The sequence below is a fragment of the Rutilus rutilus genome (assembly GCF_951802725.1).
Source record: "Rutilus rutilus genome assembly, chromosome: 11".
Taxonomy (NCBI): domain Eukaryota; kingdom Metazoa; phylum Chordata; class Actinopteri; order Cypriniformes; family Leuciscidae; genus Rutilus; species Rutilus rutilus.
In genome coordinates, this window is record NC_140216.1 from 29,451,752 (window position 1) to 29,479,042 (window position 27,291).

Below are 27,291 nucleotides of genomic sequence, written 5' to 3' on the forward strand. Positions count from 1 at the left end.
TTTATTCATGATAAATAATAACAACAACAATAATAATCAGGAACAATTAAGCTCCTTACAACATTACAATAACAACTATATTAAATATTCATTAAATATTTATTAGAAATTCTAATTTCTAAAAACTATTTTTGGGTAAAAACATATTTTAATCATCTCTGAATAAAACAGTTATTTTCAGTTACAAGTTAGATTATGAATCCCAGACTTTCAGTGTGGACTATTGTAGCTCACTGTATTTATTTGCAGAAAAATGTACGAATAATAGATGTATAACAACAAAAGTAGTAAAAACATTGATATGCTCATAAACGTGATATTTAGAGACTTGAATTAATAATATAACACTAAAAAAAGTTTAAAAAGAAGCTTGCCTTAGACATTCCTTTAGTAGAGCAGTACAACCCAGAACGCCGCAAGAACATGTAGTGCTTTTTCCAGGACTTTCGGCCCGTCTCTTTCAAATAAAGGAAGCCCTGGATCTCTGGACAGCTGCTGGAATTCAAGAAATTCTGTGCAGGAGGGGAAAAAAAAGCAGAGGACCATCTGGAAAATGAGTTCTTCAAACCTGGATGCCTTCCATGCTTTAATAACACGGCCTTTCTGCTATCACAAGACGTGAGTATGCAGTTCAAAAGCTGTTTGAATCCACCAAAATGCTCATTCGGCTGCACTGGCATGTAAGTGTGACGCACATGTTCATAATGTAGGCTAATCCAGATTGTGCTGCGTATCAGATCCATTTGCGTGCCTTCCTCACCTGTAAGAGCTGGGACTGTGGGATAGAGCCATTAGATTCCTGACACCATGCAACCATCTGCTCCGGAAAGAAGTTCTTTGAGAGGAAGATAAAGGAAGAGAGGTAAGAAAAGACCGTCTGCACTGAACATATGACAGCAACTCAGAAGAAAGTATTTAAAAATACCTTTTAGTGTGAATGATTAGTAATTGGAAGCCATATCCCATATTTAATTAAGCTGTTTTTAGGTTCACCTGACTCAGATCAAATGCCTTTCTTAGTGGGCAATTACATAAGATGATTCTTGCTATAGTGCAAAAGAATGGGACAAACTTTGAGGATTGAATGTCTCAAGGTTTTAACTGAATCTTCTTCTCTCCTTACATAGATTCATATATATGATTATATTAAGCCCTCTGGTGTTGTTCGGCCAATTTAGACCGAAATATTTTTTTTATAAATGTAAAAAGAATAAAAAAATAAAAATAAAATAATCGCTACGTCTTCGGAATTGTACGAAACTCTGTGACTTTTGCTATGTTGCAATGTGACCACACAAAAAAAACTTGATTCAAAAAAGCTAAATGGTCATAAAAAAACAATAGGAAATGAATGGGAAATAGACAAAAATACAGATAATTTTTGTGTGTGTACAATCTACAAATCAGCCACGATGCAGCAAAAAAGTGCACAACAAAGAAGATCAAAATATCAAGAGTGCAAAATAGACAAATTGTAGATCACACTAAATCAACAACTAAATATCTGAATAATCAGTAAATCCAGGCGTGACCTTTACCCCTTTACCAATTGAACATGGTATGAAGCACAAATTCACATACGCACAAGCTGAAACTCATCTAAAGCTAATTTGGGTGAGTTGCACTAAGCATTTGCCAAAGCCAGGGATTACCAAGAGCAGGTTAAGTGCTCTGTCAAATAGACTCGGACTAACCGGCCCAAAGACGCCTCAAGCACTGACACATACTGTACATACCATACTAAAGCACAGGCTCAAATAAGATTAAGCCTTTGCGTGAACATATTTTTTCAAGCGTACAAAAAGTCCATGGCTTATAAAGAATGATAAAATGGTTCACAGTGTTCACACCGTAAGGTGCTTATACGACACATGTTCAAATGTACTTGTCGAATGCCATCAGTTAAAAGGTGTCGAGTACAGGCTTATAAAATTAAAAAAGCAGGTTACTTGCTTAGTGAGGTGGAACATGTACAAGCTGTGCTTGAATGGCTGGAAATTGATTAACAAGGACGTTTTTCCCCGCATATGAAAAACAAGAATGTGGAAACTTGTTGGTTTGTTTGACATATTTACATATTTAAGGGATTTATAGCTTGCAGATCATGTTTCAAGTACTCTTAGTGCGATTTTTGAAGATAATCTGACTTTAATTTCAAGGGATTTAAGCTTGAAGTGGTGGTCTTGAGAGGTAAGGAAACACATGGGTGGGCTGAACGGGAGCGGTTGTTCTAGGCAACAACTTACCAGTGGGTTTCTGAAGAACTCGTACTTGGCGTAGTTCTTCCTGAAGAGAAACTTGCTCTCTGGAGACATGCAGGCCTGCACTGCAACCACCAGTTCATGATCTTCCAGGCACCTCTCTGTATTCAAACAAACACAGATGACATCAAAACTATGTTAGTTACTGGTACGGTGGTCGTTAATGCTGTAATGGATTTTCACATGATCACTTTAAAATCGCTCAACACTTTGAATCAGAGCATATGGAATGAGTTATGACCTCTGAAGCGTGGGAATATTAAAATGTCTGTCAGGGGGAAGTTTTTTCTTTGTCTTTTTTCTTCTTCTTCTGCTAACCACTAAGCCACAGCTCCAAGAGGGGGGGGGGGGGAATTATACATGTATATATTGTAATGGAAATAGGAATATATTCAAAACGGACTTTATTCATGAAAACAGGAGAAATACACGTTACACAAGGCAATAACTGACAAGGCACTGAAAAAAGCAGCGAGTTTAAATATAGGGGTTATCCAATTGATCGGCTACCGATCGCTATCGGCTGATAATCGCTTCTAATAACTGGATCGACAATTTGACGACGCATAAAGAAGCACGCCTGCTGTGAGAAGTATATGGCATGACATGCAGCGGCTGTGTCTCAATATCTTTCTGGCATGTAAATAATTATAATGCTGGAGGTGAGATGCAATTCAAATTTCTTTATTAAATAGATTACAAAGTAATTTGAAAACGTCTGTGAGACGTAATTTCACAAACAGCGTGAGTGCTATTATGCAACAAAATTGCACCATTGTAAAAACAAAACTGCACTGCATGATCAAATGTTCAGGTGAGAATTATAATTTGTTGAAAAATGTCTAATATATATATGTGTGTGTGTGTGTGTGTGTGTGTGTGTGTGTGTGTGTGTGTGTGTGTAGTTATTAAAAAAAAGACAAAATAAATTATTCACATAAAATATATAGTACATATACAAATATTAAAGTGCATTTAATATAAGATTTATATATTCATGCTCTAAAATACTTGTATTTAATAATTCAAATATTTTAGAAGTATACAGTAATTTCCTGTTACATTTAAATTCTTGCATTTGGCAGAAGCTTTTATCTAAAGTGCCTTATAGTGAAGTCAAGCTATAATGTTTTTTAGTATACGACTTGTTCCCTGGAAATCAAACCCATGACCTTGGCATTGCTCTACCAGTTAAACAACAAACAAACAAAACGTTACAAATATTTCAGTATCCAGCACTATGTGATGCCCTGTAATGAGAAAACGATCCAGAATAACTATATATTGTAATGTCTATGCTTTTTAAGTATAGCATCACTCATATGTCAAAGACAATAAAGCACTGGCTCAAACCCCATCTAATGTATCTGTTGTGTATCTGATCCCTCATCCGCTAATTCACTCCTCCGAGAAGAGCACAAGAGAAGGAGAGAGAGCATGACTGTGTATGAAAGAGAAAGCGAGGGAAAGCGAGAGGCATTGCAGAGGGATGAGGTCATGTATTTAGCTTGATTGCACTGAGGGTTGATGGCAGCAAAGTCAGCACAGTCTCTCTGCTAATGGCTTACGTAAGAGCAACGTTTCTAGAAGGTTTCCGTAACGTTGGCACGCTGATGTCTCCAGGAGCGATGAGGGAAACGCATCCAACTACACCACATAATGCTCAGCCTCTCTAGAGATGTCAGCTGACCAAAACAGACCACACCCTGTCACATTTTGACATCATACCATGTGACCTGCACAATCAGCGCCTAAGCATGAGTAAAAACTTTCCTTGATGGCTTTAAAGTAGACGCACATAAAAGAATATAGAGCTGATTGTGTCAGTCCGAATTATTTCAGAATCTCAAAAGGATTTTCAACACCCTATAAGAGCAGTGACTGCATCTCTAAAGGTCAGGCAGAGTTAAATCTGTTTAGTATGATTTGGGCAAGGGTTAATCTGTAATCTGCCTGAGAAACACAGCCACACGTGGCCTTATTAATTGCCGGCGAGATTAAGCACTGGTTCTTCATGACCTCGCCTTCTCTACTCTCATTTTCTCAAAAGCATCTGCATTGTGAACGCTTTTCAGCGCTTTTGAATGAGCATGCAAAATGCGCAGCCGTGCGTGATGTATAATGTCGTATTTAAGAGCTTAAGTGTTAATAGGGGAACAAGTATGTGTATATAAGACTCTGAGTCTGGGCTTGCTGAAAGGTGATTTCCTGTTACACAGTGCAGTGCACTGGGAACCCAGTGTCCCTGGACAGAACAGCGCGTCCTCCTAGACTGGGTGTGTGCCGCACGAATAAATCATACAGATGCAGAAAAAGACCATACACATATGATGGCTTGGCTTACCCAGACCAAGCAGGGAATGATGCTCCACTAGCGACCAGCAGTTGTCATCCAGGCAGTGGGTCTTGTAGACCAGGAACTGACACACATCTCTGGCCGTCATGTCGGCAGGGACCTCCACAACTTTTCCCACACCATCCTCGCTGAAAACTTTGATGATCTGTTCAACACACATACACAGAATGCCCATTACAGATGCGCACATTGCTTAATATGACCTCACGGCGATGTTCTTAATGAGTCTAATTTGTCAAACGATTACAGACACACTTTTGCACAATGCTCCAGATGGGATAATTACAATAGCTTGGGTTTTGACAACTTAGCCTTGTGCTCGTACTGCGTGACCCCGTCCAAAGTAACAAACATGTTCAAATACAAACTTTTCGGTTACCTAAGAGTAAAAATTATGCTTGATGAAAAAAAAAAAAAAAGAAGTTTATTTGTACTTGCATACCATGCATATCTCAATGTTTATGTGGCACTTAGCTCAATCCGCATGGACTCTTAGTGTTTAGGTTAAGCGTGACTGACTTGAACATGCACGCACGCACAAGAGGATATACTCCATTAAGAGGCTGAATTCACATGAATGCCAAAGCCAACGGCCCAGATAAAGGGAAAAGAAAGAGAAATGCTTTCAATTCTTCCAATGACCGTGCACACAACACAGAAATGACTAGTAACTTAAATGTATGTAAATGCACACCTAAACATACACATGCATCCACAAAAGCAAACAGTTCAACAAACACCTTAACCATCTAAAAATCACGGAAGAAGCCCACAGAGTAGCGTGCGATTTATGCACAAAAATAATCTGCATGACTAAATTTGATATTTTATTGTAGACTGGCATCTGCAGGACGCTTCCCTTCTGAGAAAGTAGTTACTGTCAGTCTTACCTCTACTGCCTGATACAAGCAACAGTCCGGCGAACACGATGGCATTTTCTCTCTGAGACAACCTCTGCTCACTCACGCAGCGAGAGAGAGTGAGTGAGAGAGTGAGTGAGAGAAAAAGAAAGAGAAAGAGGGAGGGCAAGGGAGGAAAGAAGGGGAGGAGGGAAGGAAAGCGAGAGGATGAGAGGAGTTGAGAATGGGCACAGGGTTGAGATGAGACCAAGAGAGTTGCTGAAACAAGAGCGGGAGAGAGAGAGAGAGAGAGAGAGAGAGAGAGAGAGAGAGAAAAGAAAAGAAGGGAGAGACACTCAGCTGACAAGCAGCTTGTGCCTTACAATACTCCAGTGGATTAAGCTGCGAGAAAGAAAGTATAGGTGAGAGAGAAACGGAGAGAGATGACTAGTGCTTCAATTTGTTAATAAAACTGATACACTGTGTTTCTCTATATTAAATAGATCATTCACCCAATAATGAAAATTGTTTCTTCGCTTACATCATTTAGTTTTTCCAAACATGTATAACTTTTATTCTACCATGGAATAAAAATATATATTATGGGAAAGCGCAACCTCAACAAGAAAAAAGGAATGGGGACTGAGGCTATCTCATTTAAATATACAACATGGATCATGTGACTGATAATATTATTTCGTTTATTTAGACATGAAACATGCTTTCTAAAAACTGCTTTACAATATCAAATATCAAGATATATTATAACAAATATCAATAATAAAGTAAAAAGAATATAAATATAGAATAGATAAAGTAATAAAATAATTTGATTACTGGTATTTAACTTTCAAGTTTACTTAAATTTGGAAAAAATAATTAAAACCTAGGCAAGATTACTGATTAATCAACTGATATTGATAATTAAGTGTTTAATCAACTGATATTTGCTTAATATATATTATTAAGCATTTAAAAAAGTTATTATTTATTTTAATTTATTATAAATGTAATAAAAATACGTACATTTTTTGGAATAATACGGTACAAGAAAGCAAAATAAATAGTGAATAATTTATGATCATTTCATTTGTCATTATACTACATATGTACTAAAGCATCAGCCACATCCAACAACCACAATTCTTTCTTTCCTTCCATTTTGATCTCCCTCTTCCCCTTACCTTCCATCATCCCTTCCTTTGTCTCTCCTTCTCTCTTTTCCCTCAACCTAACTCTCTCTTTCTCCCCCACATCAAACTTTGCCTTGGCTTCTGTCAAAGTTTCAAATTCTCAGAAAGCCTTGAGACAGAGCTCCACATCCAGCTCTCACGACACACACACACAGAGTGAGATTTTGTTCTCATTCTTTTTTTTTCACTCCCATTTCCCCCCTGAAGTTTGTCTTTGAACTCCACAGCCAAAGAAAACCTTTCCCTCTCTTTTTCTCAAAACTCAGCATATCTCAACTGGAGAGTGTTTCTTAAACACACACAACAGAGGCCAAATCCCAGCAAAATCCCTCCTCCCACAACACTTCACTAAAATGAGTGATTCTCTTTCTCATACGGAACAAACTCAATACCTTACATTTTCTCACTATTTGAAATATGTACGTTCACTTTAAGTGTGTTAAAGAATAAAAACAAATTCTAAAACACACCATTCTGTCGTCTCAGGCGGAAGACAACTGTATCATGTAATCTGACTCGACACCATGAAGAAAAGGATGTAGGGGGTTGAGTTATTGGCAAGACCATTATAGCAGTGGGAACTGTTTGCAGAGCATTGTTTCATTGCTCATGCTGAGTTATACATGCACCATTCTACTGCCGTAAATGCTATTTTCTACAAGCTTTACGATTTTAAGAGCGTTTACCCAATGTTGTTTAAACGCATCCTTATAGTCATGTGGCTCCGAGCAAACGTTTGCTCTGCACTGCTCTGTCCCGCCTCTGCCGGTCACATGGGAGGATCTTTAAATGTTAAATAAAGGTTTTGCAAACATTCTGAGGGTCACATGGCAACAAAGTGTTTGTTGGGAGTTAATAGAGGGTTGTCCAAGCATTGTTCACAGTTTGTATAAGGGGGAAGAGATAATCCAAGAATAGAATGGAGGTCACAGTAAATGGCCAATACTTATGATACATTAGGTTCTGTGATATATTATATATATTATATATAATATACATATATATACACACACACACACACACACACACACAAGTTCTGTATATATGTTCTGTGATATATAATATAATATATAATAAAAAAAAAATATATATATATAAAATATACACAGCTATACAGACAGTGATAGACAGACAGACAGATCAATAGATAGATTCACAAGGTCACGAGAGAAAGTAGCATATTTAATATTTTTCCATGTAATATTTGGTCTTCCATGACGGGCTCCGTCACATCTGTGACAATGAGCAATTGGAGCATAGAAGCTCTTCCATAAACAGCTTTCAAACATGCCGAAATGAAAGAGAGAGGAACAAATTGTATTTGTATGGATACAACACTAGAAAAGCAAACTAAGCGCTGGCTATGCTCACAAGCACACAGATGCACACACGCATGCATGAACACATGGATAAGACAACAATTAAATTGACTGGCCACAGCACACTAACACTGTAGCAAGACTGACCTTCACAGTGGAAGACCAAAGACATCAGAAACAAGAAATGTGAGCTATCAGAACTGAATAAGAGACTGGTTACCGGAAATGGTCTACCTAACTTAACCAGTCACCTGTTTTCATTATGATATACGTACCCGTTTCCATTCTAACAGTGGTCCCCAAACTGGAGTACGCAAACAAAATGCTGAGTTTTGCCGTTCATTTAATTCTACCCCACCTTAAAATAACATTAAAACGAGCACGTGTACCTAAATAACAGGCAGAATGCCACCTCTAGTGTAAAAACAGGAAAATGGTCATTCCGTAAAGGGTCAAATACATGACATCCAAACAAATTACCCATTGCGGTGAAAACTGACGGCATCCACACAAAAAGCGTGCATCTGATAATTTGCGTGCAGAGTATGTTGCTTTAGCAAATTGCGCTACATTACTGCCGTTCTCGACAATGTACATTTGTACTCGAGTAAAAGTGGGGGTTTAGCACTTGCTAGCATGAAGAAAAAATAGACACAGACTGTGCATAGACATCGATTTAACTCTTCCCAGCCAGCGTTTTTAAAAAGTTTCCAGACATTTTTGATCATTTTCACAAAAGTTGCCTGGCCCCCAGAATATTTTGTTGTGTGAATATCTGAACATGCAATCAAATGAAAGAACAGACCCTGAAAAAAAACTTTTATACTAGCTTCATGCATTATTCTTTTATCAACACCTGAATGTGGGAAAGTTTCATAAAAAAGCAACATTTTGAGCAAAAAGCTGAGAAAATAGCGTTTTTGTCAAAGACTACATCTAGATGGGATTCAGAATGATGACCAAAACACAGATGGAGTAGACTGAGTCCATCAACACCCCCAAAGCTTGTACAGTCCTACACCTCGTCCTGGGTTGGCATTTCATTCAGTAACATTAGGCAGTTTTGATTTATATGCTGTTTAATGTTGATGATCGCGTTATTTTACATGCTTGCATATGCTATCGCTTGTTTCTGCTTCTTTTTCGCCTGTGTTTTGATCCAGAGATTCTGTACTCTTTGTGTAATAGCGCTCCCGACCGGAAACACGGAAAGCCGGAGAATTCCGTCACTGGCAGGGGAGCGTTGTCTCATAAATGACGGAAAATTCCACGAATGGTGGGGAAAGAGTTACACTCTTTGATTAAAAAAAACACTCTGTGTGAGTTCCTTTTTTTTTATGTTGACAATATATTATTCGAGCAAGAATGCAATTTTTCCAGAATATCCACACGACATATTAAGTACATATTAAGTGATGTAGCCTAAATTTGAAATAGTATTGTCAATATTGTAACGAAATAATAGTTCTAACAAAAGCCACAGCAGAACAGTTGTGCAACACACAGTGGTGTTTCGTTAGTGAACGAATGGGAAGAGTCAATGATTCAATGACCCATTAAATACAGCCACTTGCTTGCTAAATTAATTAATTAATTGATGACTCGTTTATTAAGACAGTAGTGACGTGCTGCCACCTACTGGTGCTTTTAGTTTAATATTTAAAACCATCACTTTGTTTTACTAGCCTGGCTAACGTCAGACCTCGTCTCATAGGCAGCATGGAGAAACCCAGGCTATTGTTTTACCATAATTTCATGATGCATTCTATTCATATCATATACACTCTATAGAACATTTATTTAAAATATGATTGGTTCTAGTGTAATTGAATTCATGCCATCTCTGAGAAGGATTAAACTGTGTGAAAATACATCTAAATGCAGCTTCACTGCAGTGCAAAGGTGGCTTTTGTTGATAATTATTTCATTTGATTGAAATTAGTAAATTATTGCTTTATTTATTATATTAATAATTATATTAATGGAATTAAGAATTTGACATAAGACATGACACATGCATTTAACAGGGTAAAATCAATTTAAGGGGAAAATATTGTCCCTTAATGGAAAAGGTGAGACTGCAGTCTAAGTGGAAGAGAGGGGGTTAAAATGCCGCAGGGGGTACGACACTCTAAAAAGTTTGGGAACCCCTGCATTATGATATATATACTTTGCTTAGGTAAGAAGGCATTTGAAAATTATGCTTTATTCCCAGCCAACTGAAATATCCTAAATGAAATAATGTTCTATTAATTGTACAATTCACCGTCTAAGCTAAAGTAAAAAACAAAAAATAATAATAATAATAATAATAAACAGAGCAATTCCAAGAGGGTCCTCACACCATCGGTGCTCTGGCCCTAAAAAGTGCGAGAGACCTGCGGCTGCCAAGTAAAACAGGCCAAATGTGTTTATTTCTGAACAGACCTGTGTGCTGCGATCAGTCACCTCACTCTTATTACCTAACTAGACAGCAAATTCAATTTCAACCCCACACAGGTCTGACACACACGTGTACACTCAAACACATGCATTATTACAACCCGCAGATAACTGAACTCTATGTGAACCTGCCTTTCGATGACATCACAAACGTACTGTAAAAATCCACATTCGCACAAGCAAAAAAATATAACCTGCCCTGACATTCATACACACACACACACCTTTGTTTAGAGATCTCAGGGGATAAACTTTAGTGACAGTTTTGGAAGTTTCAGGTTTCATGGAGAGGAGAGGTGCCAGTCAGTGTGCGAGAGAGCGAGAGAGTGAGAGAGCGAGAGAGAGAGAGAGAGAGAGAGAGAGAGAGAGAGAGATGTTTGAGCAACCTGATGTGTTTGACAGTTTATCAGCAAGTGGAAACCGAATGAATAAAGAATAAAAACAGATAAACAGGATACTTTTGCCGCAAGATGCATTTTCTGTTCAACATTTGCATATCAAACAGTAGAGTGAAACCATCTTCAACTGGAGAGGTGAATATTTACCACATTTTTATAACCAAATACAAACACTAGGACTCATGGAGCATATATAGACCCATATATGAGAAATACTATATAATCATTTATTCAATAAATAAATAAATAAATAAATAAATAGTGAGGAAAATAAGTATTTGAACACCCTGCTATTTTGCAAGTTCTCCCACTTAGAAATCATGGAGGGGTCTGAAATTGTCATCGTAGGTGCATGTCCACTGTGAGAGACATAATCTAAAAAAAAAAATCCAGAAATCACAATGTATGATTTTTTAACTATTTATTTGTATGATACAGCTGCAAATAAGTATTTGAACACCTGAGAAAAACAATGTTAATATTTGGTACAGTAGCCTTTGTTTGCAATTACAGAGGTCAAACGTTTCCTGTAGTTTTTCACCAGGTTTGCACACACTGCAGGAGGGATTTTGGCCCACTCCTCCACACAGATCTTCTCTAGATCAGTCAGGTTTCTGGGCTGTCGCTGAGAAACACGGAGTTTGAGCTCCCTCCAAAGATTCTCTATTGGGTTTAGGTCTGGAGACTGGCTAGGCCACGCCAGAACCTTGATATGCTTCTTACAGAGCCACTCCTTGGTTATCCTGGCTGTGTGCTTCGGGTCATTGTCATGTTGGAAGACCCAGCCTCGACCCATCTTCAATGCTCTAACTGAGGGAAGGAGGTTGTTCCCCAAAATCTTGCAATACATGGCCCCAGTCATCCTCTCCTTAATACAGTGCAGTCGCCCTGTCCCATGTGCAGAAAAACACCCCCAAAGCATGATGCTACCACCCCCATGCTTCACAGTAGGGATGGTGTTCTTGGGATGGTACTCATCATTCTTCTTCCTCCAAACACGTTTAGTGGAATTATGACCAAAAAGTTCTATTTTGGTCTCATCTGACCACATGACTTTCTCCCATGACTCCTCTGGATCATCCAAATGGTCATTGGCAAACTTAAGACGGGCCTTGACATGTGCTGGTTTAAGCAGGGGAACCTTCCGTGCCATGCATGACATCTTCGTGTATTACCAACCGTAACCTTGGAAACAGTGGTCCCAGCTCTTTTCAGGTCATTGACCTGCTCCTCCCGTGTAGTTCTGGGCTGATTTCTCACCTTTCTTAGGATCATTGAGACCCCACGAGGTGAGATCTTGCATGGAGCCCCAGTCCGAGGGAGATTGACAGTCATGTTTAGCTTCTTCCATTTTCTAATGATTGCTCCAACAGTGGACCTTTTTTCACCAAGCTGCTTGGCAATTTCCCCGTAGCCCTTTCCAGCCTTGTGGAGGTGTACAATTTTGTCTCTAGTGTCTTTGGACAGCTCTTTGGTCTTGGCCATGTTAGTAGTTGGATTCTTACTGATTGTATGGGGTGGACAGGTGTCTTTATGCAGCTAACGACCTCAAACAGGTGCATCTAATTTAGGATAATAAATGGAGTGGAGGTGGACATTTTAAAGGCAGACTAACAGGTCTTTGAGGGTCAGAATTCTAGCTGATAGACAGGTGTTCCAATACTTATTTGCAGCTGTATCATACAAATAAATAGTTAAAAAATCATATATTGTGATTTCTGGATTTTTATTTTTAGATTATGTCTCTCACAGTGGACATGCACCTACGATGACAATTTCAGACCCCTCCATGATTTCTAAGTGGGAGAACTTGCAAAATAGCAGGGTGTTCAAATACTTATTTTCCTCACTGTATATATATATAGAATGAATGATTATACAGTATTTCTCATGTATTTCTCAACTACTGATGTAAGGGGATTTAAAAAATCTGAGATCATTAGTGAAAACATGTTTTACATTAGTTTCTAATGTAATACAAAGATTTTTATTACTATCAACGTGACAATTTTGGAGAAGCTAAGAACTTAAAGAAAGAAATCCTAAAAATGTAATCTTAATAAATAGAATTCTAGATTTATATACAGTAACATTAGTTAGAAAGACAAGTATTTGGTTATTTAGTTAGACAGATAATTATAAATTTAGTTAGTTAGTAAAGTAATTAGTTTCTAATTTCACATTTTTATCACAAATTATATTATCAGCAAAAATGATATTAAGTTAGTTAGCCAGATATAATGTTAGATAGATTAAGCTTATTATGGTTTCAGACTTTGGAATTTGCACATTATAATGCTGTATATAATATAACAGTATCCCAAATGATCTATTACTGAGTTTTAACCCACATTTGCATTTTCTAGCCAATTTGTAATTTTGAAGCATATTTAACAAAAGGCTACAGATAATGCAATGCATGTTTTCAAATACTTATTTGTTTGTCATGACCCAAATGCTCAAAAGACATTATATACTGGGTGGTGTGGCGCAATGGATAAGACACATGCCTTTGGTGTGACAGACCCGGGTTCGAATCCACTGTGAGACACCAATGTGTCCCTGAGCAAGACACTTAACCCCTAGTTGCTCCAGAGGCGTGCGACCTCTGACATATATAGCAATTGTAAGTCGCTTTGGATAAAAGCGTCAGCTAAATGAATATAAATATAAATGTAAATATATACGGATGGAAATAAAGTACAATTATTGCGCTTAAACGGTCAAAAACACACAATTAGGCCAACATTAAGATCTTGGCGAGTATCCTTGTAAACACAGTCGGTTATGCTTTAAACAAACAATTGAGAAAGAAAACCATGTGTAACAGTATAATGGATCCGTGCACTAGCTCTTAAAGTGACAGCAGCCTTTTATGTGTCTTATTAATGTTGATAAAACAACAAAAAACACAAAAGATGGCTCTAATTGTGAGGAATTGGGATTAATAGCTTATGTATTTCATTTATACAGTACTAAAAGACTATCCAGTGTCATTTTACATTTGATTACTTTATTCAATTTCTGTAGTATTTCTGTACCTGAATACTAGTGTTAGACCCACCCCAACAAAGTTTCTCTTTATTTCATTTGTATCTTTATTCTATTGTAGAATAAAGACATTTTTCAAAACGAAATTCCGGCCCTGATATATTATATATGCGTGTCTGGCACAAGGACTCAGTGTCCACATCACTCCAGCAAACATCATGAGTTGGTACATTGATTCTCCTAAAATGTAATTTTCCAATTAACTGACAACAAAACACCAGACATAAAGATAGCAGTCAAGAAGAATAAAGACTCAAGAGGGACAAGGGTAGTCTGAGGAGAGGATTGTTTTCTCATGCTGATGTTTTTAGTAATGTTGGGTCATGTCATCTCTCGAGGGTTGGTGTTGCAGTCAGCTGACTGTGTGTGTGCGTGTTTCGCAGTGTGTCCTAAGGCTCTGGCACACAAATCGAAGCAAACTGGTGTTGAGTGTACACTAGGGTGGAGACAGGATCCACACGCAGAGACGTATTAAACTCCACTGTCACGGTGTCTCATTTCACAGCACGAACATTTACTGGGTCACCTGGGAGGAGATTTTTGGCAAAGCTTCTGCTAAATGGCACATTTTAGTTAGTTTGACTGTGTGAACTAAGAATACTAAGTGGTTCTCACAACCAGCGTGACTCAGGAGACAGGTAAACAAATGTGGATTGTCTGTTTGGACCCATCACACCACTGTGTTTAAATTCAGCATGTGCATCACTCTACTCAAACCAACTACATGAAACAAGACAGGGAACGTAATGCCCTTCTCTATGTTTTTTACTACACAGATTCAAAGTCTTTCTTGTAAAATCAGACTTATCAATATGACTCAGATGGTAGGTTAGTAAGGTATAACAAATAATATTTTTTACCAGTGGCATTCTTAAAAAGGAGTCATCACTGTTTTTTAAAAGTTTTAAATAAATTCATGTTCCAGTTCCACTTAATATTGACAGTTTTCAGGTTAAATAAATATTACTTACAATTTCAGGAAAACAACAACCACCACCAATACAGTTATACTTTGTATTGTTACATTAACAAATTAATCTGAAGTACATTTCTCAAGTTAGTTAGTTAACTTTTAAAGCTTTCTTACATTTATTCCACAATAAAAACCAAGACCACAGTCAAATTTCCCTGTATATTTTATCTTATTACAAATAGCGGATCAAAATCGACCTTATAATCGTTTTTAGATTGAATAAAAATTTTTTTTTAAAGTGTTTAAACGCAATATTTTGGCAAGATTGCTTGGCAATACCAATATAATTTCTATATATGCTAATAACACTGAAGTTGAACATTCTAAAAGCAGTAACTAATATTAATAAATTGAATTTTTCCTAAAGTGTACAAATACTACTCTTTATTGTTAATGATAAACAATACTATTGTTTATTCATCTTTGTCCATGATGCATGAATAATTATTTACAACCATAAATGTAAAAAATGCATTAGTATAATTATAATTTAACATTCAATATGCATATATATTGAATATATGTATATACATACATATACAAGATACATACTGTGTACTTAACTATATAAACATTTATCTGCCTACTGAAATAAAAGTAAGGATTTAAATGTAACTTCTCATGGCCAGACAATACCACATTCATAAACCGTCAATTTCACAAATGTTTCTGTGCCAATTACTTTGTGCTGACTCACAAGGATTTTAGGCAACACACCCAGAAAAGCCAATTTGCGACATTCACTATTGTTAAAAATGCTACATAAATACATGTGAATTGAACTGCGTGACCTTTGCCACTTGCAGCCTTACCTTAAACACATAAGCGTGACTGACCAAGCCTCAAATACTGTAAAAACGACTGCATGTGTTTCACATCAGGTAAAGAAAAATATAGAAACTACAACACCCATATATATTCACATGTGAAATTTACAATGTGAATTCGTAACAAGCTTCTTAGAAATCCTTCCCATCTCGTGTGAGTGTTGGATGGATGTGAAACGGAACAGCGCAAACAAGCCGATCGCAAGACAAATGTTTTGGGTAAACACGCGAGGAAACCTAAAATACAACCGAAACAATCATCCAATTGTATGTGCACACTGTGCATGTTAGTTAATATGACGGAGATAGCTTACGGATTGTACATTATCTTACACTCTCTTTACACACAATGAAGAGAGACATTCGAAGAGCAAGAAAGATGACAGAGAAATTTGATTTTTTCCAATCATGCAAAGCATGCGTGCAAAGTCTTATCAGCTGACTGCAACATCCCGAGGACAAGATAGACTAAAAAAAGTTGTCCCATGCTGCTCGAAGCAGTTGAGCTCAGTTATAAGTTAACAAATGTCACCCTATCATCAAAGCAAAGCTAGTTTGAGAACTGCTGTTTAAAGACTATAAGTGAGGACATGGTAGACAAAGGTTTCTTTTACAACTTAGATGTGGCCGCCTTCAGAAGCAAAAAGGCAAAGAACAAAACTCAATGTAATATCACAGATATGATCTAATGTATGCTATTGTTATTTAGAGAGAGAGAGAGAGAGAGAGAGAGAGAGAGAGAGAGAGAGAGAGAGAGAGAGAGAGAGAGAGAGAGAGAGAGAGAGAGAGAGAGAGAGAGAGAGAGAGAGAGAGAGAAAGAGAGAGAGATGTTTGTGAAAATTCTCAGAAAACAACAAGTTTTGCAAGCTAAATTATAATTAAAAGTAAAAAATAAAATAAAAGTTTTTGCATTGTTACAACACCTTAAAGGGTTTGAACCTGATAACCAGCCCAAATGTTTCACAACTAAACTAAAACTAGGTTAACTAGATTAATATTATAGTTAACTAAAACCATAAACATATTTTTGTTACTTGAAATGAAATCTTGTATAAAAAAAAAAAAAAAAGTAAAAAAATAAAACGTTATTTTACAACATTCCTTCATTTTCGTTTAGTTTAACTATGCACTAAGATAAACTAAAACTGAAATAAAGAAAGACTTTTTTTTATATAAAATAACATAAAATGAAAAATATAAAAACAAAAACTAATTCATAATATTTATTAAAACTATAATAGTATATAAATGGTATATAAATATTTCACAAAGCCTGCAAATTTCTCCATCCTTGTAAGTCAATATTGATGATGTCGTTCAGAAAAAAAGATAGGCTAGTGTGACAATCATTCTCAAATCAGAACCCAAGCCAACAGCCTAAACATTCGGTTCCCTCTCTGCATGAGCATGTATACCTACATTTAAATATAATAGCTGATGTATGGCATGTTTTGCCATGTTCATTGTTTTGATTTATTGCTATGTGTATGTTCCAAAAATCCAGACAGACTGAAAACAAAGATGACTAGTTCAACAAACACATTAGGTGTCACTGTCGCTCACACACTAACTTTGTGTGTTGCTGGCACTCAATCACTTGTCACTTTTTGGTCTGACTTTTACGAGCATCTTCAGGGCCTGGTGTCTATTCGCACTGTACACAAACTCGCAGACACGCACCCCCTGCGGCTCCAAGCTCTGGCTCACCGCCATTAATCACTCGCTCGCAGAATCCAGCGGAGTTCACGGCAGGTTCAGTGCTTGAAACTCGAGTTACTACATCAGAGATGGATCACTCATGCACAGAAATTACGTATTTTTGTATGTGCATGATGGGAAAGCTGACACATAAATAAAGAAGAAAGTAAATAAGAAAATCTAGCGAATCCTAATTAATCCCACTGCGGCGGACCTGTGCGCTCGTGCAGTTTTAAACAAGCACACACACCACTCGGAAAAGTCGACATGCAATCAGAATTGACCCCATTTATTTCCTTATGGTCTAACTGTGGGCGATGCATCAGTGCACGTCATTCTGAAAAATATTTACATTTATGAATTTGGGAGATGCTTCTATCCAAAGTAATCTACAGGGCATTCAAATTTGAGGTGTTCAAAGGTTCACTTCGATCCAAAAAACCTGAGATCTGCCCTGAAACCACATTGGTGCCTTGGACACTGGTCGGGTCTGATATTTGTAACCTTTTTCATTTTAAATAAATGTGCTTTTACCAAATGGACCTGAGAAATTATTTCAAAATATGCCAACACTGTAAAAAATGATCAGTTGACTTACCTTAAAAAAAAAAAAAAAAAAAGTTAGGAAACCCATGCTTAATTGAAAAAAATAAGTTATGTGGAATTGTCAAGTTCACATAACTTAATTTTTTTCAACTACGCATCAAGTTTATTACTTAAAAATGTGAGGAAACGCATTGTCTTAAAATTATTAAGTAATAAACTTTATGCATAGTTGAAAAAATTAAGTTATGTGAACTTATGTGAAATGTGGACCATCAGTCCAGAAGAGGAATCTTAGAATCCTCCAAAAGTTGGGACTGGGAAAGAGACAACATGTCAAGGCATAAAAGGTTTCTCCCCACAGCTCTGGCAATATAAAAAGTATTTGGACACTTTAGACAAATGGTCATTGCATTAAAGGACAAAACAGCAAATCAAGTGACATTTTCAAACATATGACCCTAACTCCTCTATTTCTTGCTGATCTCAATGTGATCTGATCTCAAGTTCAGTTTTATAGCTTTTCAAGCAAGTTCATTTCAGAAGTGAAAGTAAAAATTCTCAAAATATACTGGTTTGATATTTTGTTACACACAAGAGTGGCTTCCGTGTCTAAATACTTTTTAAGATCACAGCAGAGTTGTAAATCCATACATCATAGTATAGTCAAAAAACTCAGATTCAATCTGTTATTCATGTATTTGTGCAAGACGGAGTGTATGATTTCAGTTGCAGATGCAGGCAGTCTGTTATCTTGTCTAGTCTGAGGGCAGTGCCAGTATAAATACAAAGACGCTCAGATAAACACACATACAGAAAGACCTCTGTGGAGCATGCACAAGAAATTACAAAAGATTCCATCTTTGTGACGCATATTGACAGAGATCTCAAGCACCTGATTATAATCACACTAACGCACTGTCAGTATCACAAACACAGCAGCAGCATTTATTCCATTCCCACGCTCAGCAAGAGACTACTAACTACATTGAGCAATGCATAATGTGCCTACGCCATGCCTGCCAATGCCTGGCCAGTTCTGTCTGATGCCCGCCGGTCACTAGGGTCAGACAATCCTCATGAGATCATTAAGAAACCATATGTGTGCATAACCCATCTGCTGCATTCTTCAGTAGTAATATCATGTTCAAAATAATACCCAATCAGTATTGCCAAGCATCTGCAGCCATGCTTACTGGAAGTGTAACCTTCAAAAACTCTTAAAAACTACAGAGCTCCTAAAGGGTCTTGGTGATGGAAACGGGAAATGTTTGTGTTCCCCCGAGAAACTTGCAGTTTTCTCGCAAAACTTTTGTGTTCTTTGCAAGCGAATGCAAAGTTTCTCTGGGGAAAGCAAAGTTTCTCAGGGCAACACAAAAGTTTTGAAATATATTTTTCCTCCCTTCTAATTCCCCCCCCCCCACAAACATATCCTTTTAGGGGCTCCGTAAAAAACAACATAACTGACATGAATTTATTCAGAACTACTAGAAACAAATTATTAACCATAGACTGTAAAAAAAGAAAGATGCATGAGACATCTCCACTGCTGTAGAAAAATTAAGCCAAAAAAGATCCTAGAAATGGTCAATGCCGATTACGCCACATTCCATACGATTACAATAGAGAGCAGGGTTTATAACCTATACTGCATCCAGCCATCAGGGGGCGATCCAAATGCTTTATTTTTCAGGACGTGTGCGGCACACTTGGTATGAACGAAGGTCAGAAACTAGGGGTGTCACGATTTACCGTATTAACGATAATCATGATATTAAAAACAATTTTTATATAGTTATCGTGTCAGTTCAAAGAAATGTGGCAGAAGTTAAAGGTACAATATGCAAGAATTTTGCATTAAAATATCCCATAATCTCAAGGCCAGTGTTATATATTTTGTTAAGTTGAAAATTGCGATTTTAACCAAGGAAACGGGGCGTTAGAGCAGGGGGGAGCTGGGAGTCGCTAGTCAATTGCGTCACATCCGCGTTACCCTCGGTTTCCGCTCGTACTGCGTGGAGACCTGGACAAATGCGGAAGTTGTAGTTGTAGCGTCTATCAAGCAACAAACGTTAGCTTGTTTCTTGCAGTCGTTATGGAACACAATTATTCTTTACCGATTGCAGCTGGTTCTGTCGACAAAGCATGCTTAATTTGATATTTTCCAAATGTAGCATTCGGTAATAGTTATGTTTATGTAAGGGAAGTATTATTGCTTTAGATTTGTGTTTAGTTTATTGACATTGTTTATCACGTCTGGTGTTTATGGCCATGTAAATAAATATAGCATGTGTTATACATAAAGATTAATCAGTATTTTGGCAAATGATGTGGGTATGTTCGAATGTACTTTTACAACAATTGTTTAGAACACGTAAAACTGCGCCGCGTTATCACAACAATGAATTCGACATACAGTAACATCTATGATAACCAATTTAGTATTAAACCTTACTTTTCTTGCCGTTAATTCATTTTAATGAAATAAAAGTGTAATGAGGTTCAAGAGTCAGGAAGGAAGAAGACGGGTCGGCGTGACTGGGACTCGTACTTTATTAAAATAAAGCAAAACAAACAAAAGTCGCGCACAACGCGCATTCACCGTGGCAACCGCGACGGCACAAAACAGTTCAAAAATGAGAGCTCGGATCCACCGGTTTTCTTTCTCTGCGTCAAATTTTCTCTTCAGTCTCTCTCTCTCTCGTTCCAGCGTGCGGCTTATAAGCGGTCTCTCCACGCCGATCACTGCAATAAGACACAGGTGTTCGTCATTTGCACTTGACCTACTTGCTCGTCTCTTCTCTCTCTCCCATTACAGACCGCGCTGAACCACGCCCCCCTCGCCACAAAAAGCATGTCATTATAAAAAAAGAACTTAGCCTCATCCATGAACATGATTTTTCGATTCCCGTCTGACTGATTTACATCCACGGTGGAGTTTAAAACGACAGTTCCCATCATTCCACGCTCCTTCACATCGTCATCAAGCTACGCCGTTGTTGTTTGAAATGTAGCGCCCTCTAGCGCCCTGTTGCTATAGTGATGAAGAAACATGCTGCATTCCAATTCGCATATCATCCACCCTAAATAGTATTCAACATTAGAATTAGTGTGTCCTAAACCATAGTTAAAACTAGTATAGGCCTATGTCCCGAAAAAATTGAAGACCGGAAGTACGTCTTTTAGTAGGGATACGGCTCTTCCGGTTAGCTTTTTACAATGGCGGAGTCCGATAGATACCGCTGGACCAAATCTCTCCACAACCTGCCTGAAGTCACACATGACGATGTGGTTCGGATGGTAAACGAAAATTCTCAAGTGGAAAAGCGTGAAGCTGAGGTATGGCTGTCTATGTCCTGACACAGAGCAACCCAGTGCACTACAACAACAGCGGCGGGCCGTTCGCCAGTAAGGTAAACGTTTCTATGGTAACAGCGAGTTGGACCAATCAGCAGACGTTGCTGCTACGCTTAGGATTGTGGGTAGTGTAGTTTTTTTTCATAAGATCGCGGATAAAACATGTTTTTCTTAAAACAAGGTTGATTTCATACGAACTTAAAGCTTCTACAGGAGCAAAAACCTTCGTTTCACAACCTCATAGCTCGTGGTCAGTCTACCTCGGATGGTTTAGACATTATGGCTGATAATCTAAATCCTTATCGAGAAATACTGTTGACCGGAAGTTCTGAATCCCTACTCCGCGTTCCGGAAGCAGGAAGTGTGACATAGGCCTATTCCAGATAGGGATGTCCCGATACCACTTTTTCACTTCCGATACCGATACCGATGCCGCAGCTTTGGCTATTTGCCGATACCGATATCAATCCGATATTTTTATTTTATTCTTGAACTAATACTAATAATAATAAAATATAAATGGAAGCACTTTGCTCAATTAGCCACATAAAAACATCTCACTCAAATTCTTATACTTCTCCAGTATATAGTCCACAACAACAGCTGATAATGAAAGACTGCCAGCCTTGAGATATGTTTGGTAACCTGAATGAATTTAAAATTAATTTGCTATATTTCATATCAATATATTTGTTTCCTTAAAATTTTAATTAACTTTAACTTTATTCTCATCTGAATTATAAATAATTTATTTCTGTATAAAATAATACTACTTTTAAAAACACGTTTGATTTTCTTTTTTATTCAATGTAGAATGTGTAACTTAAAAATAAACAGATTAGTGCTCTGTTTTAGGACAAGAAATGAAAACCAATGCAATGATGAATGTCCAAAAGATGAGATCATTTTTGCTTTTAAACAGTGTGTGTGTGTGTGTGTGTGTGTGTGTGTGTGTGTGTGTGTGTGTGTGTGTGTGTGTGTGTGTGTGTGTGTGTGTGTGTGTGTGTGTGTGTGTGTGTGTGTGTGTGATTTTGGTTGGGTGACAGTCAGTTTGACAAGAGTTTACAGTTTGACAAAAGCACAATGTTGTGTTTTACACAAATATAAGTAGGCTAAACACTTTTTGCAGTTTTAATGATGTCCATATGAAAATGACAGAGTATGTTTTTATGTTTCCACTGTTCGATCACGCCCGTGCCTCTCTCTCTGTGACACACACACACACACACACACACACTCCAGCATTGCAATCTTGACGTCGCAGCCTGTTCATTTAGCGTCAAATTTGCGTCTATCGCGTCTAGTTCGATGCTTGAACAGTTTGAATCCATTCGCGCGTCCAAAGCGAATAGGACGCGCCGAGCGCGTATAATGATAAAGTGAATGTTTGAAGCGATATAGACGCGCGTTCAGAGCTAAGGCGGGCTACAGATTAGGTGTCCCTAAAGACCCCGCATATGCGCGTATCTAACAGTAACGTTAGTTCCGTATTACATTAATTAATGTGCACGCGAGATTTATTTATTTTTATACCGTGTATTCTCTGTGTAAATCCATGCACCGAACGTACGTTCAGTACGAATACGTACCGTTCCACCCCTAATGGGTATCGGATCGGTATCGGATTTTTTTTTTTCTCCCCTCCGATATCCGATCTAGCATTTTGGGCCAGTATCGGCACGATACCGATGCCGTGGATCGGATCGGGACATCCCTAATTCCAGATACCCGGTTGGTATACTATTTCTGGTTAGAATTTGAAGTGCAGATCCTTGCACACTCTAATGGCTAATATTGCTCACAGCCCATTACGTGTTGGACGAGGAATCGATCAGAACTACAAACACTAATAAAATGTGTTAAAAACTGCAAACATGGCGGATATGCGAGACCAATGTTTAAAGGGATAGTTCACCCTAAAATGAAAATTAAGTCATCATTTACTCACCCTGGTGTTGTTCTAATGCTGTATGCCCTTCTTTCTTTTATGGATCACAAAAGGAGAATAAAAAAAATGTCCCGCTTGCGCTCATCCATATAATGGCAGTAAATAGCGATCAGCATCAAGCTTTATAAAAAAAAATAAAATAAATAAAAAAAAAGTATCACAGAATGATCACACACAAATACTGTATATTCCAAGTGTTCTGGGGGTACGAGATAGGGTTTGGTGAAAAATAAGTTGAACTTTAATGTATTTAATGACATTTTTGTCACTGGTCTCATCTGCACGGCAGCATGACGCGTGTTTGTGAGACTCTATTAGTGCCACAGTTCACTTCGACTCGCTCAGAAAAAGCACTCAAATTGTAGAGAAAAGGAGATCAGCAAAGCTTGCCTACTCTTCTGCTACACACTCAAATGCATGTACCTTTTCTTCACAAAAACAGTACATTTAGGGCATAGTTTAAATAGGTGAATTGGGATGCAGCAATGGAGTAATTTGAAAATACAGAGCAGAATGTGTCAGAAAAAAAAAAAAAAGTCAAGATGAGGAAAAACCATGTTGCAACTTGTCACATTAATGTAGAATTCATCTGACGTACATTGGCTGTTTAACTTGCAATATGTCTCATCCAATCAGGATTTAGAGTATGGACACTGTTCATAATATTAGATTTACTGTTTTTATTCACTCAGGTAATTTGAAGTATTTGTGCACCGATGCCAGACTTATTCGTTTATGAATGGTCTTATCTTTTGGTCTGTGTCCCTGAAGTTCCAAATAAAAGAGAGAAATCACATAATATTCACTGGAAAAAAAATAACTATTTTGTGGTATACATGCTATCATATTACTACAAATGTATTAATCATTATGAGAAGGATGTATTATAATGACAAAAATCAGCCAGTTATTTGTATTATATATACACCCATAAACACTACCATTCAAAAGTTTGGAGTCCGTATCAGTAAAAAAGTAATAAATAAAAAAAAGACTACTTTCAGCAAAGATGCACTAAACTAATCAAAAGTGACAGTGTAAGCATTTATAATGTTACAAAAGATTTATATTTCATATAAATACTGTTCTTTTGAACTTTCTATTCAGCAAACAGTCGTGACTTTTTTTAAATTAATTTCCACAAAAAAATAACATTTGAACACTGAAAATTATTTATTATAATTTTATTAAAATTAAAATTAAATTAAAATTATTTTTTTATACCAAATCAGCATATTAGAATGATTTCTGAAGGATCATGTAACACTGAAGATTTGAGTAATAATGCTGAAAATTCATGTTTACCAATATAGGAAAAAAATACATTTTAAATTATATATTTTAAAAAGAAAGTTGCATATTGTTATATTTCACAATATTACTATTTAATGTATTTGAAATGTTAGTATATAGTATCATATTCACATTAACAATATCTGAACCAAAACCAAGAACACTCAACAACTGACATCTTGTTCACTTATTGGAATCACTTATTTGTGGAACCAAAATCAACATGAGCACTCAGGATGCCCCATACGTCTTGACCATGGAACTCATACCTCAGCAGACTGCCTTTGGTTCAACCTCAAAGCTACAGTCACATCCTGTTTTCAGATTTCTTCGGTTGTTCTAGACTCACTCAAGGGCAAAAGCACAAAAGGAGCGGAAGACCATGTTTAGACATTTAAAACAATCTTCTGACCCCTAGTCTAGATGAAGAATGAATCTCTTCCAGCTGTATTGTTCAAAAGAACTAAACGTTCAGCTTTATCTTTCAAAATTCAGCTTCTTCTGCCATAGCGAAGAACAAACAAAAGAAAGAACAAAGAAAGAAATAACAAAAAAGTATGAACATAATGAAAGAACAAAAGAAAAAGAACGAGCAAAGCAAAAAGCAAACAAATCAAAGACAGAATGAAAAAGAACGCACGTAAGAATGAAAAAAGGAATAAAAGAACAAAAAAAGAAAGAACAAAAAGAATGAAAGAATGAAAGGAAGAAAGAACGTACAAAAGAAAGAATTAACAAAAACAACAAAAGAACTAAATGAAAGAACAAACAAATCAAAGAAAGAACAAACAAAAATAAATCAAAGAAAGGAAAAACATGTAAGAAAGAAAGAAAGAAAGAAAGAAAGAAAGAAAGAAAGAAAGAAAGAAAGAAAGAAAGAAAGAAAGAAAGAAAGAAAGAAAGAAAGAAAGAAAGAAAGAAAGAAAGAAAGAAAGAAAGAAAGAAAGAAAGAAACTAAAAAAAGAAACGAAGCAAAAGAAGGAGAGAGCGCATGACAAAACGAATGAACTAAAGCACAAAGAAAAGGAAGACAGAACAAAATTAAAGTAGAAATGTAGTAGGGAAATGTAGTCTATAACAGTAGATGGGGCTGTAGGTGATTGGACTCAAAAGACAGAATAGAGAGAAACGGGACAAAGGAGTGATGGATAGACTGTCCTCAGGGTGTTGACGAGAACAAAATGATCATATTCACTTGAAAAGACAGAAATAGAGTCAGGCAGCACATACAGGACATCACAAGATGCCGCCCCCCTCCCTGGTGAGGTCACTGGAAACACAGGGACATCCCATAATGACACTTAACTTCTCAAAGCCTTCACGTACAAAACATGAGCTCTCTAATGTGCGTGTGCATGCCAATGTATATAAATAAAAAAATAAAAAAAAAATCCTTTTCCTTTTAAAGGGGAGCTTAAGGGCATTGTGGGAAAGGACAGAGAGGATAGGAAGGAGGAAGGAAGGGCTTTGACTGCTGGCACAGATCTGGACAAACATCCATGCACACTCGCAAGTGGAAACGCAAGCGGCGTGTGAAAGGAAAGCAACTCTCATCTCCAAGAAAAAAAAGCCTCCGCTCAGAAGATGCTAAGGAAAGATATAATGGGAGTTGAAGGCCAAAAAAGGAGACTGACATTTTTCCCTTCAGGATCTCACACTTGTGACAATGCTTGACGAATGCACATATTATCTCGTAGGGCACTTGTTATACAACAATAGTGCGTACTTGGAAAGTAAAAGCTTTACGAACAATCCCTCAGACTGACCCGGTGAAGTCCAAAGAGTGTACAGGAGATTAAAGAGGAAACGTCCCGTGCAACGGCAACCTGATAAGCTTTGAGTCATTAGTTCTGTACTAAAACTCAGCAAGTTGGCTGTTACCTTCTAAGGCAGCATCCAAGTTGAATTGTAACCTCATTAGTGACTGATTTAAAAATAGTGCTCCTCAATTAGCACATACTAAAGCCTAAACCAAACAATTCTAGCTACATAAGATAGACTTTTAGATGGTAGCATTACAGAACATCTTAGCAAGGCCGTAATCATGTCTTGAACATTGGGGAGGGGGACGAAAAAAAAGAAAAAGTGCATTCGAATTATTTGCACATAATAATTGTATTTCCAAATAAGCACATTCACTCTTAATCGTATGCCTAAAATAGCTCTATTAAAGTTAATTATCTCTCACTTTAAATTACGAATTACATTACTCAAATCACGTAAATTATTTTCAATTCAAAACACTGACATTTTTGGCCATATCCAATTATTGTGGGATTGCCCTCATATGGTGGTTAGGGCCCTGCATCTTTCAGACCGCAATTCATAACTGCATTCACAATGTTGTCTCAGGGGAGGGGGTTTCAGTTTTCAGTCATGCGTGCAACGTAAATTTTATCATCAGCATAGTACTTGCATAATGCACACTAGCAGACTGATTTTTCTAATCGTGAATACGTCTTGACTCTTTTTGCACCAATTAGTTGGTCCACAGAGTGGCAACACTGACCCAAAGCTGTTGTTTCACAGAAAAGAGACGGAACAAGAAACCGCTGGAGACTGCAACAACAATAGACGGCCACGGTGACGAGCACTTCTGTGAGAGGGGGTTCAGAGATACTTGCGACTCTATCACAAAGACATTTTTATCAAGCACAACTTATTTAGAGATATAGCACAGACATTGCACAAAGATTAAAGATCTTTAAGATATTGCAAAAGTTTTGCGGAAATTTTTGAGTGTTAAGCGTAGTGTTTAAGCGTAGCGCGTCTGTGTTGCACGTCACCACGTAT

The 27,291-nt window shown here is 37.3% G+C and overlaps 1 protein-coding gene across 2 annotated transcripts in view; it reads right to left on the minus strand.

Annotated features, from left to right (window-relative positions):
• The window catches only part of grb10a (growth factor receptor-bound protein 10a), a 61,384-nt gene that overhangs the window by 5,526 nt on the left and 28,567 nt on the right, over positions 1 to 27,291 (minus strand). For both annotated transcript variants that reach the window (XM_084422652.1, XM_084422653.1), the window contains 4 exons: positions 4,606 to 4,762; positions 2,247 to 2,362; positions 761 to 835; positions 375 to 512 (listed from right to left, as the gene is read on the minus strand). In XM_084422652.1, coding sequence (XP_084278778.1) covers positions 375 to 512; positions 761 to 835; positions 2,247 to 2,362; positions 4,606 to 4,762 — 486 coding nt within the window. The remainder of the gene's footprint in view (positions 1 to 374; positions 513 to 760; positions 836 to 2,246; positions 2,363 to 4,605; positions 4,763 to 27,291) is intronic.